Here is a 23,734-nt window from a genome sequence, read left to right on the forward strand (position 1 = left end):
GAGAAAGTAGCCTTAGGGCTGTTAAACACGAGCGGATGCCGTGGTGGCATCCGCTCCGTGAAAGAGTGCCAAGACCCGATGCAGACTGCAGAGGCACGGAGCATTAACATGACTGATAATGCTCCGTGCCTCTCTGTGATCTCTTTACTACGAAATCACAGAGATTTCTAAGAGATCACAGAGATTACTAAGAGATCACAGAGATTACTAAGAGATCACAGAGATTACTAAGAGATCACAGAGAGGCACGGAGCATTATCAGTCATGTTAATGCTCCGTGCCTCTGCAGTCTGCATCGGGTCTTGGCACTCTTTCACGGAGCGGATGCCACGCACGGCATCCGCTCGTGTGAAACAGCCCTTAGCATGTATACTTGTATTTCATTCATCTAAATTCCTGCTCATTCTGGTCCTTGAAGTCCAGGAGGTGGGCCTATCAGTGATTGACAGCTATCCCTGTATACATAGTCATAGAGGAAGACTGTCAATCACTGATAGGACTGCCTCCTTCACGTCAAGGCCCAGAATGAGCAGGAATTTAAATATATAAATTACAAGTTATACTGAATCTTTCTCCATAAAACTATAGATCAATCTGCTCAGCTTCTCCTGCTCTACAACAGCAGCTCAGGCACCATGTTCAAAGTTCCTTTTAACCCGTTCACTACCAGCACCGTACATGTATGGCGCTGGAGAGATGTGTAAACATTGCACCGCATCGCACATGCAGCGGGCGCCATGGCCGGCAGATCTCTGCTGTTTCAAACAGCAGAGACCTGCGGCTAATTACCGTGATCGGCAATAATGCCGGTCGCGGTAATTAAATGCTTTAGATGCCATGACCAAGTGAGTTCATAGCACCTAAATCTGCAAAAATCTTTAAGCTCGCGCTTCTGGGCTTCCTACCAATGCCCATAATTTATAGGCTCATATATGAGCCACAAAATCATCACAAAAAAATAATAATAAAATGTTTAAAAAAAATATATAAATGTTTAAATCACCCCCACTTTCTGTATAATTAAAAATTAAATACCTAAATAACAATAAATATAAACATCATGGGTATCACTGCAACCGAAAACAGCCATACTATTAAAATGAAAAAAAAAAATCCAATACGGAAAAAAGGGTAAAAATGGCCGATTTTTTCTTCATTGCTTTTCTTACCCCAAATAATGTAATAAAATGTGATCAAAAAGTCACGTACACTCCAAAATGGTATCAATAAAAATTACAGATTGTTAAGCAAAAATAGCCCCTAAACAGCCTCAGTAGACGTAAGTATAAAAAAAAAAGTTATGGGGGGGTCAGAATATGGTGATTTTTACACTATTCAGTTTTGCCGTAAACGAAACGCTGTGCGAACAAATACCGTAAAACTGTGGAGGAATTGTGTTTTTTTTTTTTTCAAATTCCATCCCATTTGGAATTTTTTACCACTTCCCACTACATTTTATGCCATAATTAATGGTGGCATTAGAAAGTACAACCTGTCCTGCAAAAAATGAGTCCTCATACAGCTATGTGACCAGAAATATAAAAAATAACCTTTAAAAAACGTCTTTGCGGACCCCTTTGGCGCTGCCTAGACCTTGATTGAATGATCTTCACAATTGAAGTGTCTGGTATTAAGAGATCTTTTATTATACAGTATAGTTAACGCGTTTCTGGGGCAGGATTATCGCCTTCATCAGGAATATTTACAGTATGACAGGCTACACAAGATTTAAAAGCCCGTTTTTTGGCGGGCTGGCGAGGCTTAACGGGAAGGGGCGGGGATAAGTGAATAGATAAACATATATAGCATATACAGAACATTGGTTACATATATAGATTTAAAATACAACATAATGTAGATCGCAATTTGCAGTCCATCTGTTAGGATGCATGTTTATTCCTCTGGGGGTGCAGGGTGGCGCCGCATAAGTGGGTGGTAAACCTTGTGTAGCCTGTCATACTGTAAATAGTTCTGACGAAGGGGGTAATCCTGCCCCAGAAACGCGTTGACTATACTGTATAATAAAATATTTCTTAATACCAGACACTTCAATTGTGAAGTTCATTTAATCAAGGTCTAGGCAGCGCCAAAGGGGTCCGCAACGACATTTTTTAAAGGTTATTTCTCTTCATCTGCCACCTGCCTTGAGCACACACAGAGGACCGCAGCCCAAGACAACCGCATGCTGGTCGGGACACCAAATAACCAGCAAAGTGATCTACAGTTGTTGTTCACAACAATATCTGGTAAGCAGACTCGTAAGCTTTTTAACACAATAAGGAAGCATTTAATGCACATGTGGCGCTCTACTCTCCCAATTTTATCTCTACACACAGAAATATAAAAAAAGTTATGGCTCAAGGAAAATAGGGAAGAAAAATGAAAACGAAAAAACCTCAGGTATCCTTAGAGTTAAAGATGAAGTCAAGATTGGAATTAACTGCACTGATTTGTCTGGGTGTGCGGACAAGAATAGGCAGTTCTATGGGGGTCCGCAATACACTACGGACGTGTGAATGGACCCTTAAACGCATTTTCTTTTTCTGCATTTACATCATGCTTTGCAGCACATTACTAAGGTTTCCCCAGTGATATGTACATTATGCAGCAATTTAATCTCTTGTTTCCTGCAATAATTGTAGGTGGTAAATACATCATAGTACTTGATGCCGCTCTTGCAAAATATGCTGTCAATCTATGGTGCCCACTTTGCTGTGATGCCAGCCCTGCTATTAACAAAGTTGAATAACTCCTTATATAATAATCAGTGTATGGGAGTGATGGGGACAATTCTAACAATGCAGAATAGTTGCAGGAAGGATAATTTAGCATATATGTTACATATTTTAGCTTTTTTGTATAGGGAATATACACAGCCATTTGGGCTTCACTGACAAATACAGTACTGCAGTTCTAAAGTACTAGAAGTTTTGGCTGATGTGGTAATCAATTGCAGCAGGCACTGTGTGTTACATTAGCCATACACCTTCAATGGCTACCAGTAGTGCGACAGCTATTCCTCCTGGTTCCCCAATTCACACTTGGTTTGGCCAATTGTGCTTGTGTTCTTAAAAGGGGTATTTAGGATTACATGGCTGCTTTCTTCCAAAAACAGCGTCACCCCTGTCCATGGGTTGTTCATGGTATTGCAGCTTAACTCCTTTGGAGTCAATGGGTCACTGCTGCAATAACACACAACCTGTGGACAGTTGAGGTGCTGTTTTTGGAAGAAAGCAGCCATGTCTTTCTAACCCTGAGCAACCCCTTTAATAGGCCAAGGGAGGGAAGCCACTGCTTGGCACCGGCTTATCTCCCTAAGGCCTCCTGCACACGAACGTATTTTTTTGCGGTCTGCAAAAACGGGTCCCGTTTTTCCGTGATCTGTGACCGTTTTTTCGTCCGTGGGTCTTCCTTGATTTTTGGAGGATCCACGGACATGAAAAAAAAAGTAGTTTTGGTGTCCGCCTGGCCGTGTGGAGCCAAACGGATCCGTCCTGAATTACAATGCAAGTCAATGGGGACGGATCCGTTTGACGTTGACACAATATGGTGCCATTTCAAACGGATCCGTCCCCATTGACTTTCAATGTAAAGTCAGGAGTTAATATACCATAGGATGGGAGTTTTCTCCAATCCGATGGTATATTTTAACTTGAAGCGTCCCCATCACCATGGGAACGCCTCTATGTTAGAATATACTGTCGGATATGAGTTAGATCGTGAAACCTCATTTCCGACAGTATATTCTAACACAGAGGCGTTCCCATGGTGATGGGGACGCTTCTAGTTAGAATATACTACAAACTGTGTACAAGACTGCCCCCTGCTGCCTAGCAGCATCCGATCTCTTACAGGGGGCCGTGATCAGCACAATTAACCCCTCAAGTGCCGCACCTGAAGGGGTTAATTGTACTATCATATCCCCCTGTAAGAGATCAGGGCTGCCAGGCAGCAGGGGGCAGACCCCCCCCCCCTCCCCAGTTTGAATATCATTGGTGGCCAGTGTGGCCCCCCCCCCCCTTCCTCCCTCTATTGTAATAAATCGTTGGTGGCACAGGGTGCGCCCCCCCCCTTCCTCCCTCTATTGTAATAAATCGTTGGTGGCACAGTGTGGCCCCCCCCCCCTTCCTCCCTCTATTGTAATAAATCGTTGGTGGCACAGTGTGCGCCCCCCCCCCCCTTCCTCCCTCTATTGTAATAAATCGTTGGTGGCACAGTGTGCGCCCCCCCCCCCCCTTCCTCCCTCTATTGTAATAAATCGTTGGTGGCACAGTGTGCGCCCCCCATCGGCCCCCCCTCCCTCTATAGCATTAACAACATTGGTGGCCAGTGTGCGGCCTCCCATCTCCCCCCCCCCGATCATTGGTGGCAGCGGGTTACTAGCAATAGTACAATAGTAAGAGATTCATACTTACCTGGGAGCTGCGATGTTCGTGTCCGGCCGGGAGCTCCTCCTACTGGTAAGTGACAGTTCATTTAGCAATGCGCCGCACAGACCTGAGGCTGTCACTTACCAGTAGGAGGAGCTCCCGGCCGGACACTAAAATCGCAGCAGCAGGTAAGTATGAATCTTCTACTATTGTACTATTGCTAAGTAACCATGGCAACCAGGACTGTAGTAGCGTCCTGGTTGCCATGGTTACCGATCGGAGCCCCAGCGATTAAACTGGGACTCCGATCGGAACTCCGCTGCCACCAATGATGGGGGGGGGGGGGAAGATGGGAGGCCGCACACTGGCCACCAATGTTGTTAATGCTATAGAGGGAGGGGGGGCCGATGGGGGGCGCACACTGTGCCACCAACGAATTATTACAATAGAGGGAGGGAGCGCACACTGTGCCACCAACCTATTATTACAATAGAGGGGGGGGGGGGGAGGCCGCACTGGCCATCAATGATATTCAAACTGGGGAGGGGGGGGGGGGGGTCTGCTGCCTGGCAGCCCTGATCTCTTACAGGGGGATATGATAGTACAATTAACCCTTTCAGGGGCCGCACCTGAAGGGGTTAATTGTGCTGATCACGGCCCCCTGTAAGAGATCGGGTGCTGCCAGGCAGCAGTCTTGTACACAGTTTGTAGTGTATTCTAACTAGAAGCGTCCCCATCACCATGGGAACGCTTCTGTGTTAGAATATACTGTCGGTTCTGAGTTTTCACGAAGTGAAAACTCAGCTTTGAAAAAGCTTTATGCAGACGGATCTTCGGATCCGTCTGTATAAAAACTAACCTACGGCCACGGATCACGGACACGGATGCCAATCTTGTGTGCATCCGTGTTCTTTCACGGACCCATTGACTTGAATGGGTCCGTGAACCGTTGGCCGTGAAAAAAATAGGACAGGTCATATTTTTTTCACGGCCAGGAAACACGGATCACGGATGCGGCTGCAAAACGGTGCATTTTCCGTTTTTTTCCACGGACCCATTGAAAGTCAATGGGTCCGCGAAAAAAAAAGGAAAACGGCACAACGGCCACGGGTGCACACAACGGTCGTGTGCAGGAGGCCTTACAAACAAAAGAATCACATGATATTGAAAATGGGACAACACAATAAACGTAAGAAAGCCCACCAAAATCCTCAGGTTTGGCTGACTCTGCTTTTATGTCTATGGACACCTGTAATCCCACTTTCTTCCCCAATTACTTGAACTGGGGAAGCTGTAGAATGGTTTCCCATTGAAGCAATTCCAGGAAATACATTAGTAGCGAATTGCAAATGACAAAGGAAATCCTCCTGTATCTACACTCTTTTTACGTGCAGTTTTTGCAGTGTGGCTTTCTGCTGTAACACATTAATTCCTAAAGTGCCAAAACTGGGGTTCATGAAAAATAATTCTATCTGGGAAAGTATATATGCAGTTCTGTATTGCAAAGAAAAGGATTTGCAACATGCAGCACCCTAATACACTACTCCAAATGAGAGGTTGTGGCCTATTGTCAGGACTAGCAGGCACTATACTCAAACAGCCATACCACAGTATATGTCCCTGCTCTGTGCTCTCCAGTAATCTTTCTGTTTCTTGTTCCTAGGGCAGTGACGCGTTCTTATTACAGAAATGCTGCTTGTGTTATTCTTCTGTTTGACCTCACTGCACATAAAACTTTTGAGAGCATCAAAAACTGGCACATGGAGGTAACCGAGCGAGCTCAGCCTCAACCCCTTCTCTTCTTACTACTTGGAACTAAGAGCGATATGCGTGAGCAGAGAAATGTATCCCAGGAAGAGGCACAGAGTTTAGCCCACTCCATAAAAACACCATACTTAGAGACTTCTGCACGAACTGGCAGCAATGTTTCTGCGGCTCTCTCACTGCTGTGCAGAGAACTATTGGGAGCTGTGAGGCAGGAGAAACAAGCTGCGGAGGAGCACGGCTGCTCAGTAGTGGAGGAGATGCCACAGAAAAAAAATGGATGTACATGCTGAACAACAAGTGAGAAACACAAAACACCTCAAGATCTTCTTCCATACTAAAGCAAGACAAAGACCTGTCAGAATAACATTAATAATCTTTAATCAAACAAGTTCCTGTCTTTTATATATACAAAAGGTAATGACAGTTTAACGTTCCCTGCCAGAGGGTTTTATAATGCAGGACTAATATAAAGCCAAGTCCACATCACTAGGTGTGGGGATTCATCTCCAAAATTAGGCTCTTCTCTGAAGAGGTGGTGCCTGCACTAGTTCCTGCAGGATGGACGAGTCAAACAAGGAGTGTGGGTATAGCAGCCGGGAGGTCTATTTCTTCTGTGTTTTCTTTATTAAAGCCATTCTCTGCAGGAGACAAGGAAAACATGGATTAACGTACTGAACGGCCAATAGTAGTTTAACAATATATTCACATCTTGTCCATGGGCTGTTTCTGATATGAAAAGGGAAACGGTCATCATGAAAATGCAGTGCAATCTGCTGGCAGCATGTGTTACAAACAAGTTGCCTGTGTTCCTGGAAGAAAGCCATGTTTTTCTAACTTATGACCCCCTACAAAGAACGCTAAAAAGGGTAATGTGGAAATAATTACTTTTTATCTAATGCCCACAGTCTCCGTAAACAGAAGATTCATGCTTACCTGCTCCAATTCTCCTCTGTGTCCGCGTTTCAAATAACTAGATTCAGCGACAAGCAGCACGTCAACGCTGAAGCCAGTGATTGACTTCAGTGGATCATGTGATCTCTCCATGCTGCACCAGATGTTAACACTATGGGAACCCGAAAATGGACACAGTGGAGGCAACGCAGAGGACTGGAGCGGTTGAGAGCAGGCAAGTATGAATCTTATGTTTACTGAGGCAGGCTGCAGGCGTTAGATAAAAAGTAATTATTACTGGAAAATTTCTTTTAAAGGGGGTTCCCATTTCATGTAGTGATGGCATGTCATCACTTTCTAATAAGATTACAACCTCTAGGGCACCAGCTGATCCTGTGAATGAAGGTGCAGCCCCTTTAGGCCCCTTTCACACGGGCGAGTATTCCGTGCGGATGCGATGCGCTAGTTGAACAAAAGACTTCAATGCCACATGGACTAAATGACCAGGCAGTCCAATTATTTTTTTGCGGGACAAGACGCATTTTTAATGGCACCATTTAATTTACCATGTCTTGTGGAGTAAAACTGAAAAAAATAAAATAAATTCTGCAGTGTTTTTTTTTTTTTTGGTGTTCACATTATGGCACTCTGTAAGCTAAAAATGACATGACATCCTCATTCTGCAGCTCAATAGGATTACGGTGATAAAAAATTTGTATCGTTTATTTTGGCTTATTACTTAAGTCATCATAGCCGTTCTCGATCTCTGTGCCAGGTGTCTACTGTATTATTCAGCCAGCACCCTCCACGTATGGAGCAGCCCTCTCCATACAGTTCCCTGCGCATAATGCCGTACATGTACGGCATTATGCGTTAAGGGTGAACCTTCCCCATTAAAGATAGAAATCTAAAGAATGCCATAGAAAAGAAGAAGTTCAGAATGATGGCAGGTCAGTTACTTTACCTGTTTGTGAGCCTCAGTTGTACACGCCTTTTTATAGGGCCTGATTTCTTCTGATCCAAATCCAGGAATCCACATATTCCATTGTCTCTCTGGGATAGAAGGGACATTGTTATTGTCACTTATTGCATAAATGAGTTACCAAATATAGTTCTATTCCACCAAATTACAATAAAAATAAAAAAAATGCACAAAAGACATTGCCAGTTACACTTGCGATGCTGCTTGTAGATCACAACTATGATTCTTACGCTCCTACCATGCCACCTAGTTGTGACCGGACGCCACACAGAGGGTCTGCGTCCACCACCATGCAGGGGCAGCTCCACAATATCTACCTTCATCTTGGCTTCTTCAGATAAATTAATTTAGAAATTTTGAATGCTATTGTGTTTTTTGAACAATTGAACACATTAATTTCCAAAAAATATAATCAATGATAAAGACATCTTTGGTTTAGATCATCCACAGTTTATTGTTGTTCTGTCAGGATATCAATATATCATTGTTGTGGCATCTGCTATATCAGGTTTTTGATTGTACCCCATCAATATCACCCTGAGCCCCTGATGAACTCCATTCCTGTCACTGAGTATGAGCAAGTACTAACGTGTGTCTATTCTATCTTACTTATCCAGGGGTGTCGTTTTCTTGATACTATACTTAGCTATCTAAGTATATTGTATACTATATCAATGTGGTACATGTATTTTAGACTTACCGTTTTGCCTTGGTGTGATCCCACTGCCTACGCTCACTGTACTTAAAGTATAACTGTCATATTTTTTTTATTTGCTAGTTTATTAGAGCTAGGCATGTATACCTGAGTTAGTCTGTCAATGATTGTCAAAAGATCTGTAATTAACTTATAATAAGGGTCCATTCACACGTCCGTAATGGTTTTGCGGTCCGCAAATCGCGACACCAGCAATGTGCGTTCCGCATTTCGCGGACCGCACATTGCCGGCACTATAATAGAAAATGCCTTTTCCTGTCCGCAATTGCGGACAAGAATAGGACATGTTCTATTTTTTTCCGGGAACGGAATTGCAGATCCGGAAGTGCGGATTCGGAAATGCGGATGCGGACAGCACATAGCATCCTTTCCGGCCCCATTGAAAATGAATGGGGCTGGAAAATCTGGAACGGTTCTGGGAAAAAATTGCGGATGTGTTAATGGACCCTTACAGCTTTCATTAATGTCCTCTGTCCCTTTCCATTGCTCCCTTAACCCCTTAAGGACACAGCCTTATTTCACCTTAAGGACCAGGCCATTTTTTGCAAATCTGACCAGTGTCACTCTAAGTGGTGATAACTTTAAAACGCTTTTACTTATCCAGGCCATTCAGAGATAGTTTTTTCGTCACATATTGTACTTCATGACACTGGTAAAATGAAGTAAAAAAAATTCATTTTTATTTATAAAAAAAATACCAAAATTTACCAAAAATTTGTAAAAAAATTGCAAATTTCCAAGTTTCAATTTCTCTACTTCTATAATACATAGTAATACCTACAAAAATAGTTATTACTTTACATTCCCCATATGTCTACTTCATGTTTGGATCAATTTGGGAATGCCATTTTATTTTTTGGGGATGTTACAAGGCTTAGAAGTTTAAAAAAAAAAAAAAAAAACTTTTTAGGGACCAGTTCAGGTCTGAAGTCACTTTGTGAGGCTCACATAATAGAAACCACCCACAAATGACCCCATTCTAGAAACTACACCCCTCAAGGTATTCAAAACTGATTTTACAAACGTCGTTAACCCTTTAGGTGTTCCACAAGAGTTAATGGCAAATGGTGATAAAATTTCAGAATGTAGATTTTTTGGGCAAATTTTACATTTTAATCCATTTTTTCCAGTAACAAAGCAAGGGTTAACAGCCAAACAAAATGATATATTTATTGCCCCGATTCTGTAGTTTGCAGAAAAACCCCATATGTGGCCGTAAACTACTGTACGGTAACACAGTAGGGCGTAGAGGGAAAAGTGCGCCGTATGGTTTTTGGAAGCCAGATTTTGCTGGACTTTTTTTTTTGACACCATGTCCCATTTGAAGCCTCCCTGATGCACCCCTAGAGTAGAAACTCCAAAAAAGTGGAATAAGCAATTGCCAAAAATGTGCCTGTAACCTTGCATCTGAGAGCAAGTGCACTTAGAATGATTACCATGAAAAGTACGAAGATCTCATCTTCCTTCCATTTCATGTAAAGTATGACTATCTTTTTGCTTGGTAGAAGTAGATAGAAGTTCAAATAAAATAAAAAGTTGGAATGTAAAGGTCCTTTTAAAAGCGCATTCCCAATAATAGCTTTGTGTACCTAAAATAGTAATTTCTGGGCAGCAGATGTCTAAACAGTGACCTGCTGCCTGGGAACAATGATTTTCTATGGGGACAAGAGATCACTGTAGCGATCGCTTGTCCCCATTCAGTGGAAGTGATTTCTGCAGAAAAATGCAGCCCTCATCTTCAATTATGGACAGGCAATTATCAGGAATGTTTGGTTCATTCTAGATACTTGCCTGAAATACTGGTCCATGTAAGAGGACCTTTAGAATAAGGGAGACTTACCTAAATGCAGCTGAACATCTTTAACTTCAAGTGTGTTGGATTTCCTGTGTCGGGCCAGCTGGCAGGCTGCGGATACCACGCTTTCAATGAAATCATCTGCGATCTGAAGGAGCATCTGTAGCAACAGATATGGTCTTATAACACAAAGTGTAATGAAGGAGGTTTAGCCATATTTTCTGTATTCATGTATGCTTTTCCTCACCTCTTCCACATCCTCATCTAACTGCTCATTTGGATCCACTTCTCTCACCAGATCATGAAGCTTCTTTTTGGTAAGAACCTAACATATAACAAAGAAATTTTAGAAAATCTAGACAATCCTTTCATATGAAATCTGTTCCAGCTCACTCATCCTGTAGAAGTCTGCTCTCCACTGTTATGGAGTATCCTGAGCGATGTTGTTTTACCCCCTGTATTTGATATATAAAACATATACAACCCCATGTCCCAGGATCTACTTTTACAATGATTATTTGGCTTGTGACATCTCTCACAAATGTGTCATTTCAGTGGCTCTAATGCAGGGATGGCCAACATGAGGCTCTCCAGCTGTTGCAAAACTAAAACTCCCAGCATGCCAACACTGCCTACAGCTATTAGCCTACAGCATTGCATGGTGGGAGTTGTAGTTTTGCAACAGCTGGAGAGCCTCAGGTTGGCCATCCCTGCTCTAATGGGTAGACTGGATAGGGTCACTTCCACACTGCAGTATTGTATTCAGTATTTCAAAGTCTAAATGGAACACACACAGAGAAAATATTGAAAAGATTTCCACCTCAATACACAAATGTGAATGAGGCCTAACCAATCATTCAACCTCTGGCTTAGGAATAGTTAGGCTATGTTCACACAGCAAGAGATTCCAATGCCATGCGCCATATGGTATCATCTACTTGGCTACAGCAATGAATAAAATAAAGCAGCACTGGTTCCTACGTATAAAACATCCAAACCATATAATACAATACCAAAGAACTACAGCGATGACGTTCTGTCTATGTCAGGTTACCGTGCAGCCAATCACTGACCTCAGCGGTCACGTCCTGCATACGGCTGATTGTCTGCAGCGGTGACTTCACCGCTGCAGCCAGGAAAACAAACACTAGTGAGGAGGACTAGCGCGCAGAGAAGAAAGGGTATGAGCATGACTTAGGCTGAGTTCACATCACTGTTTAGCTTTCTGTTCTTTAGATTAACTGAAGTGACACAAACTGATGCATTTTGTCAAGAGAAAAAGTACGGCATGACAGAAGTGACACAAACTTATAACAAAGCATAACTGATGCTCAAAATAAAGGATCTGTTTTTTGTATTCTGACGACTCAGAAATCTGGAAAACTAAATGGTGATGACAACTCACCCTTAGGCCTCCTGCACACAAACGTATTTTTTTGCGGTCCGCAAAAACGGGTCCCGTTTTTCCGTGACCGTTTTTTCGTCCGTGGGTCTTCCTTGATTTTTGGAGGGTCCACGGACATGAAAAAAAAGTCGTTTTGGTGTCCGCCTGGCTGTGCGGAGCCAAACGGATCCGTCCTGAATTACAATGCAAGTCAATGGGGACGGATCCGTTTGACGTTGACACAATATGGTGCCATTTCAAACGGATCCGTCCCTATTGACTTTCAATGTAAAGTCTGGAGTCCCTTTTATACCATCGGATCGGAGTTTTCTCCAATCCGATGGTATATTTTAACTTGAAGCGTCCCCATCACCATGGGAACGCCCCTATGTTAGAATATACTGTCGGATATGAATTAGATCGTGAAACCTCATTTCCGACAGTATATTCTAACACAGAGGCGTTCCCATGGTGATGGGGACGCTTCTAGTTAGAATATACTACAAACTGTGTACATGACTGCCCCCTGCTGCCTAGCAGCATCCGATCTGTTACAGGGGGCCGTGATCAGCACAATTAACCCCTCAAGTGCCGCACCTGAAGGGGTTAATTGTACTATCATATCCCCCTGCAAGAGATCAGGGCTGCCAGGCAGCAGGGGGCAGCCCCCCCCACCCTCCCCAGTTTGAATATCTATTGTAATAAATCGTTGGTGGCACAGTGTGCGGCCCCCCCCCCTTCCTCCCTCTATTGTAATAAATCGTTGGTGGCACAGTGTGCGCCCCCCCGCCCCCCCTTCCTCCCTCTATTGTAATAAATCGTTGGTGGCACAGTGTGCGCCCCCCCATCGCCCCCCCTCCCTCCCTCTATAGCATTAACAACATTGGTGGCCAGTGTGCGGCCTCCCATCTCCCCCCCCCGATCATTGGTGGCAGCGGGTCACTAGCAAAGATTCATACTTACCTGGGAGAGGCGATGTTCGTGTCCGGCCGGGAGCTCCTCCTACTGGTAAGTGACAGTTCATTTAGCAATGCGCCGCACAGACCTGAGGCTGTCACTTACCAGTAGGTGGAGCTCCCGGCCGGACACGAACATCGCAGCAGCCGGTAAGTATGAATCTTCTACTACTGTACTATTGCTATGTAACCATGGCAACCAGGACTGTAGTAGCGTCCTGGTTGCCATGGTTACCGATCGGAGCCCCAGCGATTAAACTGGGACTCCGATCGGAACTCCGCTGCCACCAATGATGATGGGGGGAAGGGGGAGATGGGAGGCCGCACACTGGCCACCAATGTTGTTAATGCTATAGAGGGAGGGGGGGCCGATGGGGGGCGCACACTGTGCCACCAACGAATTATTACAATAGAGGGAGGGAGGGGGGGGGGGGGGGCGCACACTGTGCCACCAACGAATAATTACAATAGAGGGGGGGGGGGGGGGGGGCCGCACTGGCCATCAATGATATTCAAACTGGGGAGGGGGGGGGGGTCTGCCCCCTGCTGCCTGGCAGCCCTGATCTCTGACAAGGGGAAAAGATAGTACAATTTACCCTTTCAGGTGCCGCACCTGAAGGGGTTAATTGTGCTGATCACGGCCCCCTGTAAGAGATCGGGTGCTGCCAGGCAGCAGGGGGCAGTCTTGTACACAGTTTGTAGTGTATTCTAACTAGAAGCGTCCCCATCACCATGGGAACGCTTCTGTGTTAGAATATACTGTCGGTTCTGAGTTTTCACGAAGTGAAAACTCAGCTTTGAAAAAGCTTTATGCAGACGGATCTTCGGATCCGTCTGTATAAAAAGTAACCTACGGACACGGATGCCAATCTTGTGTGCATCCGTGTTCTTTCACGGACCCATTGACTTGAATGGGTCCGTGAACCGTTGGCCGTGAAAAAAATAGGACAGGTCATATTTTTTTCACGGCCATGAAACACGGATCACGGATGCGGCTGCAAAACGGTGCATTTTCCGTTTTTTCCACGGACCCATTGAAAGTCAATGGGTCCGCGAAAAAAAACGGAAAACGGCACAACGGCCACGGGTGCACACAACGGTCGTGTGCAGGAGGCCTTATTTTAATATTTTTTGACATTTTATAGTAGAAACAAGCATATTTAAGTGTATTTCAGAAAACTTAGCGTCTAAAACACTTTAAAAAGAACTGACATGAAATAACACAAAAATATCTGCCTGTGTGAACCATGATGCATATTTATCATTGAAAACAACAGGAAGCTGTTTCCAAGTGGTTTTGGAGTGTATTACAGTGCATAAAATTTGCTTCTTATGAATCAAAATACACTGTGTGTTTTGCCTTGTGAACATACTCTGAAAGGGGTATGTCCATCTTGGACTTTATGGCACATCCACTGGATATACTATAAAAGTCCAATAGATGCGGGTCCCATCTACGAGACCTGCATCTACTGTCCCGTTTGCCAGCTGTAGTGTATGGAGTATTAGTGGCCATGCAGCCGAGCAACTACTGCTTATAAGGGTCGTCTTTTGACTTATTTTTTTGCTGCATTTTAGGCAAAACACACCAGCTCCAGATGTTACATGGTATATTAAATAATATAATATTAAATTCAGCACAAATGTAATCTTATAATTTTTTTTGTGGTGGCATTTTTTTTAGTCAATGGCATTTTTTTTAAATCACAGCACGCTCTGACTGTGGCATTTTTGTTGCCTCATTTTCAGACTTTCGGTGCCATAAACATCCTATGTTTTTTTTTTCTTTTTCTGCACAGCTTGAAAAAAATTTAACTGCCAATGTGTGTTGCATACTGCTACTAGAGGGAGTGCATACTTTCCTGAATAAGAACGCAAAGCATGCAAAAAAAAAAAAAAGGACTTGTACTCAAACACACGAAAACACTTAAAAAGACAAATAATTCTGCACACAAAGCATTTTTGGGTAAAAAAAAAAAAAACACTTAACAGTGCTTTAAGACCAGTATCACAGCATTATCTTCACTACATCAGGAGATATAGCTGTTAGAAATCAACTCAGGAATGAGAGCCATGAAACCTGCTTTTACTTTCACTTTCAGCTGCGTTCACTGCCATCCCATTTCTAACAGCGATATCTTCCCATGTAGTGGAGAACAGCTGTGATTCTGGTCTTGAATGAGAGTTTGGAATACCCATATCTCTAGCTGCTATCAATCCAGAGATGTCAGAAGCTTAAGCATTCTCTTCTCCCCTTCAGTCTGAAGGGGGAGGGGTGCAATTGGGAAACTTACAGCCTGCAGGAGGACATATAAGGGCTCATGCACACGACCGTATGTATTTTGCGATTCGCAAAAAACATGGATGACATCCGTTTGCATTCCGTATTTTGCGGAACAAAACAGCTGGCCCTTCACAGAACAGTACTATCCTTGTCCGTATAGCGGACAATAATAGGACATGTATTTCTTTTTTTCAGAACGAAAATACGGACATGCGGAAATGGAATGCACAAGGAGTAACTTCTGTTTTTTTTTTTGCAGACCTGTTTAAGTGAATAGTTCCGCATACGGTCCACAAAAAAAAAAACACGGAACAGACACTGAAAGAAAATACGTTCGTGTGCATGAGCCCTAAAAGAGATAGATAGATATTTGGCATTATCATATTTGTACTGACCCAAAGAATAAAAAGTTATCATGTTACTTATACCACACAGTAAACATTGTAAATAAATTCCACAAAATAATGTTAAAATCAGGGTTTGGACACACCTTCTCTTTCAAAGATTTTTCTTTATTTTCATGACTATGAAAATTGTAGATTCACACTTAAGGCATCAAAACTATGAATTAACACATGTGGAATTATATACATAACAAACAAGTGTGAAACAACTGAAAATATGTCATATTCTAGGTTCTTCAAAGTAGCCACCTTTTGCTTTGATTACTGCTTTGCACACTCTTGGCATTCTCTTGATGAGCTTCAAGAGGTAGTCCCCTGAAATGGTTTTCACTTCACAGGTGTGCCCTGTCAGGTTTAATAAGTGGGATTTCTTGCCTTATAAATGGCGTTGGGACCATCAGTTGCATTGAGGAGAAGTCAGGTGGATACACAGCTGATAGTCCTACTGAATAGACTGTTAGAATTTGTATTATGGCAAGAAAAAAGCAGCTAAGTAAAGAAAAACGAGTGGCCATCATTACTTTAAGAAATGAAGGTCAGTCAGTCAGCCGAAAAATTGGGAAAACTTTGAAAGTAAGGACTATTTGACCATGAAGGAGAGTGATTGGGTGCTGCGCCAGATGACCTGGCCTCCACAGTCACCGGACCTGAACCCAATCGAGATGGTTTGGGGTGAGCTGGACCGCAAAGTGAAGGCAAAATAGCCAACAAGTGCTAAGCATCTCTGGAAACTCCTTCAAGACAGTTGGAAGACCATTTCAGGGGACTAACTCTTGAAGCTCATCAAGAGAATGCCAAGAGTGTGCAAAGCAGTAATCAAAGCAAAAGGTGGCTACTTTGAAGAACCTAGAATATGACATATTTTCAGTTGTTTCACACTTGTTTGTTATGTATATAATTCCACATGTGTTAATTCATAGTTTTGATGCCTTCATAGTCATGAAAATAAAGAAAACTCTTTGAATGAGAAGGTGTGTCCAAACTTTTGGTCTGTACTGTATTTTCCTCAAAAAGCATTTTATATAAAAAAAATAATAATTTTTAATCAAAAAAAATCTTTTCTTTTTTTTAAATCATTGATTTTTATCCACCCTGGTTAAAATTGCTGTTTTTTTTTATCTTTTCCTCGTAAAAAAAATTTAAGTTACTTAATAAACTATATGTACCCCAAAAGACTTCCTTAAAAAAACTACAACTCATCATGCAAAATCAAGAAACATTTTTAGAAGAAAAAATTTAAAAGTTATCACTGCTGGAACACAGAGGGGGGAATTATTACTGGTCCATAATTCTAAAATTAGTCGTGCCACTAAGGGGTTAAAAATGCAATTGTGTCCCAACAATATTTACTTCAGAAATATATATAAAAATCTACAATAAAAATTTTAAGAGGGTTTTTCCAATTTTATTGTGGCTGTTAGGAGGTTAAACTGGAGCTCAATAAACCCACACACTATCCAGATAAAGGCAGCAGCACAGTTATTACATAAAATAATATGTAAAGAATAGCCGAGGATTCCAGCCTCACCTGGTTAGCATCTGGACTTGCACGTCCTCCTCCTGCCGCTGCTCCAGGTACTTTGTTGCTTGGAGTACTGTTGGCCATGACTGGTTCCTGCTTCACAGTGGCAGGGGCAGACATGGTGGTGGGAGAGGAAAAGCTGGACAGGTTGATGAGCGTCGGTGCTCCGAATTGGTTCATAATCTGGAGCGCCTTCCCTCTTAACTCACCCAGCCGGGATACGTCTGCACGCTGCTTTGGTGTATGGGGCCCAGGCCCAAGAAGCTGTGATGTAATTAAAAGGGGTGAACATTGTTATACACAAACAGAAGGTAGCTTGGGGCCTGCATGACTCCACATATTCTGCAGCGCTTACTTGCTGTCCTCAGAGAAGCTCACAATTTAAGGCCCTATCAGTATGTCTGTGAAGTGTGGGAGGAAACCGGAGTACCTGGAGGAAACCCAGGGAGGACATACAAACTCCATGCAGATGTTGTCCTTGGTCAGATTCGAAACCTAGAACCCCAGCGCTGCCCCAATGTTCACCCAATATGGTGCTGATGCCTGGCGAAACATGCCTTCATCATACAGATCCTTAATCTACACCCAGTGAGAAAAAGAAACTATTTTATACAGTTTCTAATGTATTAGGGATTACAGGAAAGAACTTGAAAGACCGGAGAAAAACTGATTATATTTAGAAAATCAGTAGTAAAAAGAAGATGGAATGGTCATTCTTATATGGAAATATAGGACACTTTATTGAGCATATATCATGGAATTGTGTGCAATAAAATTACAATAAAATGTTAAAACTATGTTTTGATCAATAATATGTTACAAGATGAAACAAAAAGCAGTGTTGAATGAGTGCTGGTGACTCCAAATAAGCCCCTCTCTATCATTCGCATTCAGACTTGTTAAGTCCCAGGTGCGATAGTTCTATCTAATTTGCAGAGGTAGGTTGGTGCAAACAGCATTCACTCAGCTAAAAATCCATATAATAGCAAAATACATCAGATATAAAAATACATCAGATATAAAAATCATCAGGTATATAATCCTATAAACAATTAAAAAGAAATATCACACTCTTTGGGATCCGTAAATGTCTAGATTTTTGTTATTCACTTGTGTTTGAACACAATCTATTGAAACGTCTGTATCAAAAGGCTGCTACAAACTGGTTAAATAATGTCAGTTTTCCTGCTGCTGTCTGTTGCAATCTGCTGTTTGTTTGGCTTGATTGTAGCAGAAAATCCTTACTTGAATAACCAGCAGTGGTTCATTTAATTATTTATGGTACTTCTTAGTGTGATACCCACTACTGTGGGCTTACCTTCACCCGCGCCGTCGGTCAAAAAGGGACTTACTGTTGAGCTCTTACTCCGTTGAATCTGCCGGCGTCCCGGCTATGGAGCTGCTCGCGTCCCACGTGTCTCTCACAGGTGATGTTAGAATCCAGTCCAAAGTGAGGATCACAGACCTTTCTTTGCCGGCGCTATTGGATGACGTATCGCAGTCTTTTAAGATAGATGGATTTCTTTTCTTTGTAGTGCACTGGGTTGAATCGGAAAGTGGGGATCTTAAACCAAGTTTGCTTGACGCCAGACGCGTTTCGGGGAGACGCTTCCCCTTCCTCAGTGGCATACCCCCATTCCTTAAATCAAGGTAATTTATACCCGATGATGGTTCTTCAAAAGATCCGAGCTGGATTTGGAATTATATTTTCAAAAGGTGGTCTGGAGTTTTTAAATTCCATTCCAGTATTTTCATTCTGGTTTCAATGGGTCTTATCCTGATATATATTGCCTATAATACTTATAATATTCAGTGTGGGTTCTCATTCTTCCCATATTTGCCATTATCATTTATTTGTACAATACATTTAAAAACAAAATAAAATCCATTTAAAACAATAAATATATATATATGCACTACAAAGAAAAGAAATCCATCTATCTTAAAAGACTGCGATACGTCATCCAATAGCGCCGGCAAAGAAAGGTCTGTGATCCTCACTTTGGACTGGATTCTAACATCACCTGTGAGAGACACGTGGGACGCGAGCAGCTCCATAGCCGGGACGCCGGCAGATTCAACGGAGTAAGAGCTCAACAGTAAGTCCCTTTTTGACCGACGGCGCGGGTGAAGGTAAGCCCACAGTAGTGGGTATCACACTAAGAAGTACCATAAATAATTAAATGAACCACTGCTGGTTATTCAAGTAAGGATTTTCTGCTACAATCAAGCCAAACAAACAGCAGATTGCAACAGACAGCAGCAGGAAAACTGACATTATTTAACCAGTTTGTAGCAGCCTTTTGATACAGACGTTTCAATAGATTGTGTTCAAACACAAGTGAATAACAAAAATCTAGACATTTACGGATCCCAAAGAGTGTGATATTTCTTTTTAATTGTTTATAGGATTATATACCTGATGATTTTTATATCTGATGTATTTTTATATCTGATGTATTTTGCTATTATATGGATTTTTAGCTGAGTGAATGCTGTTTGCACCAACCTACCTCTGCAAATTAGATAGAACTATCGCACCTGGGACTTAACAAGTCTGAATGCGAATGATAGAGAGGGGCTTATTTGGAGCCACCAGCACTCATTCAACACTGCTTTTTGTTTCATCTTGTAACATATTATTGATCAAAACATAGTTTTAACATTTTATTGTAATTTTATTGCACACAATTCCATGATATATGCTCAATAAAGTGTCCTATATTTCCATTTAAGAGTGACCATTCCATCTTCTTTTTACTATACATTTCAAATTTTGAGGGGTGACTCAAATTTTGGTTTGGAGCACCTATCCTGAGAGAATAGAGGTGAGCGGATCCCTTTTTTTGAATTTACTACATATTTAGAAAATCATCAGCAATTTCCTAGGGTAATGTAACATCATAATTAGTGTTGAGCGAACGTGTGCTTTAAGTTCAGCGTCTAAAGTTTGGGTTATCGAAGAATTGCGTTATGGATTCTAAATTCCGTTATGGTCCATGGTAGCAGAATCCATAACGGGATACTTCGATAACCCAAACTTTAGACGCCTGAACTTAAAACCCAAGTTCGCTCAACACTAATCAGGTTTCCTTTTAGGAATGAGAGCTCATAGCTCATGTGAAAAGGCACCACAAAGGGCCTGTGACCGCTACCAGGCTCAGATTGGGCCTTATGCAGCAGTTCAACCCTCTGGCTAATAAAGGGTTAGCTGTCCTTCAGAATCTTACCTACTGGGAAAGTGTAAAATAACAGATACTCTTGTATGGGTACCCATACATTTCTTGAAAGTAGACACCTGGCCCTTACATACACTGCCTTGTAAAACAAGTATGAGAGTCATGTATGTGGCTAGAAGTATGGGCCAAGCGGCACCTGAGGCACATAAAGGGGTCTTCACACACGGCAGATTTTGCGGCAAGTGAAAACCAGTTCCATTCATCTTAATAGGACTTACAGAAATCCATGTGCTTCCTGCCAAACCCACACCACTCAGATGATTGGGAGCCATTTTCAGGTACGGAAATTTCTGCGACAAAATCTGCTGTATGTGAAAGCAGGTCAAGGTTCATACATACCACTAATGTCTACATGTACGGATCTTCACATACAAAGCAAAGGATGGAGAATCGGTCGTGCTGCTACACAACTGCAAACAAGCGCTGCGTCCCGAGGGCTCATGCACACAAAGGTGTTTTCTTTCCGTGTCCATTCTGGCTTTTTGCGGACCGTATACAGAACCATTCATTTCAGTGAGTCCGCAAAAGATAAAAAAAACAACAACCCAGAAGTTACTTTGTGTGCATTCCATTTCCATATGTCTGTTCTGCCAAAAAATAGAACATGTCCTATTATTGTCCGCATTATGGACAAGGATAAGACTGTTCTATTAGGGACCAGCTGTTCCGTTCCGCAAAATACGGAATGTACACGGACGTCATCTGTGTTTTTTGAGGATCCGTTTGCGGACCGCAAAATACATACGGTCATGTGCATGAGCCCTAAACCAATGAATATCATCTCAAACATGAGTCCAAGATGTAAGCTCTAGCTCATGGTATAACTGCAAAAACGTATCCCCTATCCAAAGAAGATAAGTGTCTGATCGACGGGGATCCGACCACTGGTGCCCCTGCCAATCATTTGAATGTGGACAGCGGACCGGCCTGTGTGGTGCTACTCCACTCAACTCTTTGGGACAGAGGCGTACAAACGTCTGGCGTAGGCTACTTTCACACTGGCGTTTTGGTTTGTTTGTGAGATCCGTTCAGGGCTCTCACAAGCAGTCCAAAACGAATCAGTTTTGCCTTAATGCATTCTGTATGGAAAAGCGGATCGCTCAGAATGCATGTTTGCCTCCAATCCGCTCTGGAGGCGGACACCAAAACGCTGCTTGCAGTGTTTTTCTGTCCGTCCAGGGATGCGGAGTAAGACGGATCCGCCCTGACACACAATGTAAGTCAATGGGGACAGATCAATCTTGTCTATGTTACAGCTATGTTTATGACGGATGTATGCAGTTGCATTATTACAACTGATCCGTTTTTGCAGATCCATGACGGATCAGCCCAAAACACGAGTGTGAAAGTAGTCTTATCCTCCATAAAAATCACTCCGAGTCTGAAAGATTTTCCAACAAATGATGAAATGTGACCTACGTTTTCTGAGCAGCGCAGCCCCAGGTGACCCTAAGGATCCATTATGTAACTGATCCCACTGTCTCATAGTGGGATCCATCAGGTCACTGATTTATCAGCTTCAAGGCAGGAAGATTATGATTCAACTGACAGAGCGGACCTTCCAGTGTGAACAAAGCCACATTCTATCCAACATGATGTCTGTTTTATATGGGCTCCGGTGGATGTCCATGTACGATACGTCCACCTACAGTACAGTCATAGGATTGAGATGAAGGCTACCCCGTACCAGAACCAATGAGGTCCACACAGCATCAGGAACGGACCGTACATCCCTCAATACAGCAGTCCTATCCTTGTCCATCACGGATGCGGCCCCAAACCACGGTCGTGTGCGTGAGGCCTGAGGTAGGTACGTCTCATGACACCATGTGCCCCCACCTTGTGTGTGATGCGGCCCCAAACCACGGTCGTGTGCGTGAGGCCTGAGGTAGGTACATCTCATGACCATGTGCCCCAACCTTGTGTGTGATGCGGGCAGGAAACATAATACGGCTCGGATGCGGCCCCAAACAACGGTCGTGTGCGTGAGGCCTGGGGAAGGTACGTCTCATGACACCATGTGCCCCCACCTTGTGTGTGATGCGGGCAGGAAACATAATACGGCTCGGATGCGGCCCCAAACCACGGTCGTGTGCGTGAGGCCTGGGGAAGGTACGTCTCATGACACCATGTGCCCCCACCTTGTGTGTGATACGGGCAGGAAACATAATACGGCCCCAAACCACGGTCGTGTGTGTGAGGCCTGAGGTAGGTACGTCTCATGACACCATGTGCCCCCATCTTGTGTGTGATGCGGGCAGGAAACATAATACGGCTCGGATGCGGCCCCAAACCACGGTCGTGTGCGTGAGGCCTGGGGAAGTTACGTCTCATGACACCATGTGCCCCCACCTTGTGTGTGATGCGGCCCCAAAAGACGGTCGTGTGCGTGAGGCTTGAGGTAGGTACGTCTCATGACACCATGTTTAGTAACCACACAGGACGGCACTGCGGTAGTTAATAAGGCTTTAGCATAGAGATACCAGGTATCACTACACAGGGCTCATGCTCACACGCGTCTTACTTACGGCCAGCTGAGCCTCTAGCTCTGTAATGACATCGCACACGGCGGTGGGACCGCTGAGCACACAGGTCATGGTCACCGGCCTCCTGTGGACAATAACACAAGTTGTGAGCGTTATACTAGGAGCACGTCCGCCGCTGATCTCCACTCTTTAGTGACTGACACGAACATCACGCCATCTCCAGGTTATGTGCTGGGGTCCTATAACCGAGCATTACGTCTGCCCTGGCTGAGAACAGGACATGGGATTCCAGCTTTACTTTGCTGCCCGCTACCGCAGCGGCATATGGAGCTCTAAACTACAGGACCACAGGCGCCATTTTCTCTCAGAACAGCAACTTTATTCCTTTCACAAACGTCGCTGGGGCCACCAATATCTCACCGTCCAGCGGTACTTATGTAACACAGCGCAGCGGGACCACTACCCTCAGCATCCACCACGTACTGCGCTGCTGTAAACTATCAGAGCGAGCGGGCTACTAGTGAGAAGCGCGAATTATCACAGGGATTCGTGACACATAAACACAGTACAGAAACCGCATTCTCACCTCCTCCGCTTTCTCACCGACCGGAAGTACGTCACGCGCTCGAGTCGCCTCTCCGCACATGCGTGTTGTTTACTAAATGAGAACCCGCCCTTTTTTTTTTTTTTTTCTCCCTCCGATAACTTTATATGCACTTTGAATCATTTGGACGCACACAAGCCCGATACACGTAATCTGCATATAACATGTTCACGTTCCTGCCGTCGTCCTGCGGTGAGGACGCCAGATGCACGTACAGCCATTTGTTGTACAGGCAATAAACAATGACACCGCTCTGTAGGACTCGGAGGGCGGTTTCCCATGATGCTTTGCTATTTGCATATCCATGAATCGTTACTAAATGCAGCAATTTTACC

At 43.5% G+C, this 23,734-nt stretch overlaps 2 protein-coding genes across 3 annotated transcripts in view; one reads left to right on the forward strand and one right to left on the reverse strand.

Moving 5' to 3' along the window:
• Nucleotides 1-6,447, forward strand: part of RAB42 (RAB42, member RAS oncogene family) — a 42,931-nt gene extending 36,484 nt beyond the window's left edge. Inside the window, exon 2 of the mRNA XM_040424287.1 lies at nucleotides 6,034-6,447. Coding sequence (XP_040280221.1) covers nucleotides 6,034-6,427 — 394 coding nt within the window. The 3' untranslated portion in view covers nucleotides 6,428-6,447. The remainder of the gene's footprint in view (nucleotides 1-6,033) is intronic.
• Nucleotides 6,448-6,498: 51 nt separating this feature from the next.
• TAF12 (TATA-box binding protein associated factor 12) lies at nucleotides 6,499-23,440 on the reverse strand. Of its 2 annotated transcripts, XM_040424285.1 has the most exons (7): nucleotides 23,382-23,430; nucleotides 22,838-22,919; nucleotides 17,077-17,334; nucleotides 10,768-10,845; nucleotides 10,566-10,680; nucleotides 7,993-8,081; nucleotides 6,499-6,775 (listed from the first exon to the last, which is right to left on the reverse strand). In XM_040424285.1, the coding sequence occupies exons 2-7, from the start codon at nucleotides 22,904-22,906 to the stop codon at nucleotides 6,740-6,742; spliced, it is 645 nt and encodes a 214-aa protein (XP_040280219.1). In that variant the 5' UTR covers nucleotides 22,907-22,919; nucleotides 23,382-23,430; the 3' UTR covers nucleotides 6,499-6,739. The 2 variants fall into 2 exon arrangements, with proteins under 2 accessions (XP_040280219.1, XP_040280220.1); XM_040424286.1 differs by lacking the exon at nucleotides 22,838-22,919 and having other exon boundaries at nucleotides 23,382-23,440.
• Between the last annotated feature and the right edge of the window lie 294 nt (nucleotides 23,441-23,734).

This window comes from Bufo bufo, chromosome 3 (genome assembly GCF_905171765.1).
Source record: "Bufo bufo chromosome 3, aBufBuf1.1, whole genome shotgun sequence".
In the NCBI taxonomy this organism is placed as follows: domain Eukaryota; kingdom Metazoa; phylum Chordata; class Amphibia; order Anura; family Bufonidae; genus Bufo; species Bufo bufo.

What these genes read in the sequence shown, in the direction of transcription:
- TAF12 (XM_040424285.1), bottom strand. Translation starts at nt 22,906, where the DNA reads ATGACCTGTGTGCTCAGCGGTCCCACCGCCGTGTGCGATGTCATTACA. An exon ending in AGCTAGAGGCTCAGCTGGCC is followed by an intron (nt 17,335 to 22,837) that starts GTAAGTAAGACG and finishes ATTACATCACAG; the next exon opens with CTTCTTGGGCCTGGGCCCCA. An exon ending in CAACTGAGGCTCACAAACAG is followed by an intron (nt 6,776 to 7,992) that starts GTAAAGTAACTG and finishes TGTCTCCTGCAG; the next exon opens with AGAATGGCTTTAATAAAGAA.